This window comes from Rhopalosiphum padi, chromosome 1 (genome assembly GCF_020882245.1).
Source record: "Rhopalosiphum padi isolate XX-2018 chromosome 1, ASM2088224v1, whole genome shotgun sequence".
In the NCBI taxonomy this organism is placed as follows: Eukaryota; Metazoa; Arthropoda; class Insecta; order Hemiptera; family Aphididae; genus Rhopalosiphum; species Rhopalosiphum padi.
Window position 1 is genome coordinate 29,672,010 of NC_083597.1, and position 5,874 is coordinate 29,677,883.

The 5,874-nt window shown below is 24.9% G+C and overlaps 1 protein-coding gene and 1 non-coding gene across 2 annotated transcripts; both read left to right on the forward strand.

The window, feature by feature from the left end:
* Nucleotides 1-462: 462 nt before the first annotated feature.
* LOC132931647 (ragulator complex protein LAMTOR3-A) lies at nucleotides 463-2,572 on the forward strand. The gene is made up of 4 exons (XM_060997545.1): nucleotides 463-682; nucleotides 1,350-1,443; nucleotides 1,627-1,766; nucleotides 2,135-2,572. The coding sequence occupies exons 1-4, from the start codon at nucleotides 677-679 to the stop codon at nucleotides 2,267-2,269; spliced, it is 375 nt and encodes a 124-aa protein (XP_060853528.1). The 5' UTR covers nucleotides 463-676; the 3' UTR covers nucleotides 2,270-2,572.
* A 2,966-nt stretch (nucleotides 2,573-5,538) lies between these two features.
* LOC132918745 (5S ribosomal RNA) lies at nucleotides 5,539-5,657 on the forward strand. Its single transcript, XR_009660543.1, has one exon. It is a non-coding gene; the product is annotated as a 5S ribosomal RNA (ribosomal RNA).
* Nucleotides 5,658-5,874: the final 217 nt, after the last annotated feature.

Below are 5,874 nucleotides of genomic sequence, written 5' to 3' on the forward strand. Positions count from 1 at the left end.
AAATTGTTTATAACAAATATTCTTTAGTAGTTAGTATGGCCGAATATATGAAAATAAATCATCTGACATCTAGTCCGTAGTGTGACTAAATACTTTAGTGACACCATTATTTCAAAGCTTACATATCTTCCAATAGGATTTCAGACATTTCAGTATTCATATTTTTAATATTTAAATTTGTTGATAGTGAAAGTTATAAATAATCATAGACCTTCGCCTTATACAAATAATAAGGTTAATGTATAAGGTCTATCGTCTATGTAAATAATTATATATATATATATAATATCTTAAACCGTGGACCGTACAATTGATAATACGATGATGTGATGTGATCTAAGAATTGTAGTAAATAATAACTGATAAAAAATAATAAAACCACATTGATAACATTGTGATAACATTGTTATTAAATATTTATTCTATATATATTCAATGGATAGTTAAGTGTGAATGTGTGATAACGTTTTGTTATGTTTTTTATATTTTATAATAATCAACAAAAATTTGAGTTAGATTATTGAGATTTTGTAATTCTTTTACAGTTAACAGTAATACAATTATTTTCTATCAAAAATATTTATGTAACATTAGTGTTTTTTAAAACATTAACCTTTTTTATTTATTAAATTTCATCATTTATCTGCCTAGCGTATCAAAGTACAATACAATAAACATGGAGGTAGACAATTTTATTCCTTTATATTTAGCAAAAAATATTTAATTACTTATGTATATTATAGTTTTGACAAAGTTAATAATTTTAATAATAAAATATAATATATTGATGTGTGGTAGAAAACATTATGTGTACATATCAATATCATTATATCAACACAATTTTGTTTAAATCACAATTTAATATCTGATTCTTTAATATACTTATAAGCTTTTTATATTTTATTGGCACATGGATTTTATAATAGTTATTTTTTTTTTGTTCTATAGAGTTGAAAAAAATATAATATACATTTTTATCATGTTACCGATTTTTTAAATTCCTATCAAATGTAAAGTTTTTATAATACAGTTAGATTTCAGTTAACATTTTAAAGTTATTTAGTTATGTTCATATATTTTATTTAAACTGTTTAAAATACAATTTAGTTTAACTATTTTGATTATCTTTAAAAACATTCTCTAGAAGAAGAATTAAGTAATGATTTATTATTAAATATTTTTAAAATATTATCTTATTTGGAATTTAAATTTAATTATATCTTATGATATTTAAGTTCAAATATCTCAATGATCTAAGATATAATTCTACATTAAAATTGACACTCGTGTCTTAGACATAATACTGTTTTTATAATACTCAATGTAATACTATAAATTAATTGTTTTAGGATTTAAGAAGATATTTATACCAAACCTTAACTAAGGTTGAAGGTCTTTACTCAATTCTGATATCTGATCATGATGGTGTTATTATTTTAAAAGGTTAGTAATAACAATATCATCTATTTATTTTCACAGTTATAATTAAAAATAAAATGATATAACATATAACTTAGAAAATATATTCATTAATATTTGTATTAGATTTGACTATCTAAATCATGTATGTGTTATTAATGAAACATTCATTTTTCAACCTTACAATATTTAATATTTATGTTATAGCCCATGCCAATAAATCATCTGAACAAAATTCAAATTACAAACATTCATTTTTATCAGAATTTAATTCTGCATCAGAACAAGCAGGGAAATTAGAACTTGGAAAAAATAAAACAGTGATTTGTTTTTATACAAACAACCAAGTGCGTATTTAAAATTTTTTAAATTATTTATGTTTTATGTTATTTTGTTACTTAAAGTAATATTGGACTATTGTTGTTAAGTAACATAATGATAAGATTTCTATATGTAAATAATTTTCAAAAGTTATTATTTCATACTATTTATTATTCATAATATTTTCATGAGCTATGAACTAAAATAAAGTTACATTCAAAACGATCAAAAATTGTTTTTCTACTATATTAAAGTAACTTCTTGTTAGCATGGAAAATACATACATATATACATATTAGTACGTTACATGCATGTTTATTGTTTATATAATAACTACTAGTCCTAATACAGTATTTTAACTTTAATAATTGATCTTTATTTATATTTACTATAGGTAGTCCAGTTAAATTGCTCAAGATTCTTAATTACATTTGTGGCTTCTGAAAAAGCAAATACTGGTAATATATTAGGGCTAGAAAAAGTGCTGGAGCCATTATTGAAGGATTTACAAGCTATACAGTTTCCTTAATTGTTTTATTATTATTAATATTATTATTACATTATAATATTTAATATGATAAATCTTTCCTTTCATATTAATGATTATTATTTTATTCTATTTAATATTTTTATTCTGCACTTTCAAGAAGTTTAATGGCGATTGTGTATTGTGTTATTGTTGTTACTACAAATTAATAAAATACTAACAATTTTACTTTGATAGTTTTATTTATAAGCAATAATTGAAATTGTTTTTATAAAATACTATTTTGTACAAATATTAGGAAAATATAAAATTTCTTTGTATTCAATATATGCAAAATATGTTAAACTAGTTTTAATTTTTCTGAACTCCTTATTAATTTTTATTCCATACTTTTAGCGGTAATCGTGTAGTATGTGACCTACCGAGTGAAAATTGAGTTTAGTATCAAAGTTTAGTACCTATTAATCAAATAAATTTAATTAATTTGCCTAAATCAAACAGAAATTATGGTTCTCTTTTCATTCATACCAGTCATGAATGTTGTACTGGATTAAATGTTGATCATATATTGTGATCTTGCTTGTCTATAGCATTGAACCATTCCCACTTATACTTAGACTACTTAAAATGTTGAAAGATAAGAGTCACTCCTATTTTTCAACATTCTTGGCTATTTATTCTGTTCTTGTTCTACTTAAAATGGTCTTTAATCTTCCAAAGTCCATATTTTAAGTTATTCCTGGGATGCAGATTTTCTGATGTTTTTTCCATGCTGCTTCCTAAGGTTTACACCCCACTGGATAAAATACTATTAGAATTATCTTTTTCTTTTTATTCTTTTGCTATCACTTCTCATTGTATATCTAGCTAAGCTGCCTTTTGTAGAATCTCCATTAATGGTTTTATGTGATACAAATACGATATACGGTTAACGGTACTTATAAAAGTTGTCCCAAACATTTTTTATAAATCCTTACGATTCATGCACTTGCAGTGAATGAAATGTATGTTTCACTAGTTTTTTTTTATTGCCAAATAAGGAAACCAAATCTTATTTTTATTCTTTTAAGTACCTATACGATGGATCAGTGTACAATATTGATGGTTTAACATTTTCACCAAAATATATTTTTATTGACTTTGAAAAATCTATACATAATGCCGCGCAACAAGTTTGGTCAACAATTAATATTAAAGGTCGTTTTCATCTTGGAATAATTTGGTGGAAAAAATACAATGCCTTAGCTTAAGTACAAATTATAAAAAACGAAATTCGGAGGAAAGTAATTTTTTAAAAATATTTTTTGATTTACCATTTTTAAGTCCGAAAGATGTTTACGATTGTTTCATTGAAGATATTATGTCAAAGCTTCCTGCAAATGAAAATATAAAATTATTCACCGATTATATTTAAAAAACATACAATGCACCAGATTCTACATTCCCGCCTAATCTCTGGGCTGAATTTTCGACAATACCTAATCGTACAACAAATAGTTGTGAATCATTACACGCAAAGCTGAATAGTTTATTTTATACTTCACATCCTAATATTTATATTTTTATTGATGCACATGCACTCAAAGAAATCCAATCTAATACATATACATATTCAAATAAGAAGTAAAGAGCAAAAAATCAAAACACAACATAGAAAAGGAGAATATATTAAGAAACAAATGACGAAGTACAAAAATAATGAAATTAGTAGACTTGACTTTATTAAGCTCGTATCATTAAAATATTTACCCGTTTAATATCAAGAGTATTATTTATTATTATTATTATTGACAATATTAATTATAATTAATCATTATATTATGTATTATTCATTAAAAAGTTGACATTGATTACCTATTATTATTATTATTAATTTAGAAAATAGGTACTAATTATTATAAGCATTATTAATTTCGGTGTTGTACGATTGAGAACGTTTTACCTTTTTAGCAACACGATTGAAAACGATGTCGGCAGATCAAAGAATCAATATTTTGTACCTTAAAATCAAACGATTGAGAACGATTTTTCTAGCGACGTTGCCATTTATCTTAACTTTTAGTAATAATATTTAGGGCTGGGATTTTGATGTAAAAGCATCTCTTTTTGCCGTCCATAGGCTAAAATAAATTTATCACCTAAGAAAAAAAAGAAGCTATTTCGTTTCGATCGTTAAAATTTGCCGCCCTAGGCTTTAGCCTAAATAGTCTAAGCTGTATACGGCCCTGCTCTACGAACATTCTAAATCCCAGGTTTCTAAACGTATTTTAATAAAATAAAATAAACTAATAGACTGCATCTTCATACACGTTCAAATGATACACTAGCAATACGCTAAATACACTATCTAATTAGTACCTATATTATACATTTATAGTTTTTGTGCGAAATGATTATATTATGACAATTGATTTATAATTAACGTCGATTAATAATAATGTGTTTGGGCAAGACAAACTGAACTTATATTATCGTATTATCGAGTTTATATCAAATATGGATCATAAAATTGAATATATTTTAAATACAAAATCAAACAAACGATGCATTTTAATTGAAAATAATATTTTTCGTGAATTTAACCACTTTAAAAAACGGGTCTTCTCGTTCTCGATGTACCAACAGTAAATGTCCTAAGTGTTTTATTGAATTCTACCATCGATAAAAATATAAAATACTATCTTTTTCAAATAATAATAAACATAACCATGAATCAACTACTCATCATAATTCAGCTGATCGGTGTGGTATTAAAACTGCCGTCAAAAGAAAAAAAGGTCGCCCAAACACGTCATTACAATGTTTTAAAATCACTCGCCCAAACGCATTATGCTAAATTGTCCAAACACATTGCAATTTTTAATTATTCGTCCAAACGCATGGCGTTTATATTAACGCGGTTGCATAATATTATAGACAGGTAATTTCCTGATACGGATTACGAAATATTCAACCACTATAAGTTCTAATCAAATTGAAATTCGTATTCATTAAGTATGCAACATGACACATATAACTATTAACTAATAGGTAGGTAGGTCGTAGGTACTTTGACCAAATGGCAAATATTTTACCAATACTGGCAATACCGATAGTATTAAATTAATATGTAATAAGTAAATAAGTAAGTAAGTATGTTTTACTGTAAAATCAAAACTTAATTTATACATTTATGTTTAGTGTCGTGTTTGTTTTTTAGTATTTTTTTAAAAATATTGAAAATTAACTGAATTCAGTTTTCATCTTATACCACCACCAAAAAATTTAAACATTTGACTACGATATTGATTATTATTTTCTAACGGCATGTCGCCAACGACCATACCACGTTGAATACACCAGTTCTCGTCCGATCACTGAAGTTAAGCAACGTCGGGCGTAGTTAGTACTTGGATGGGTGACCGCTTGGGAACACTACGTGCCGTTGGCATTTTTTGTTTTTTTTTAATAAATTCAATATTTATTTCCAATTTTAACTTAAAAAATATTAAGTTATTTTTATCTTTGTCAAATTTTTTTTAAATTTTTAAATTATATAATATATAAATATTTTTACCTAACCTAACCCTAAAAGCTATAAGGAACTTTTCTAGGTTCAAATATATAATATATAATATACTTAACTTATAACTGCGTACAAGTTAAAA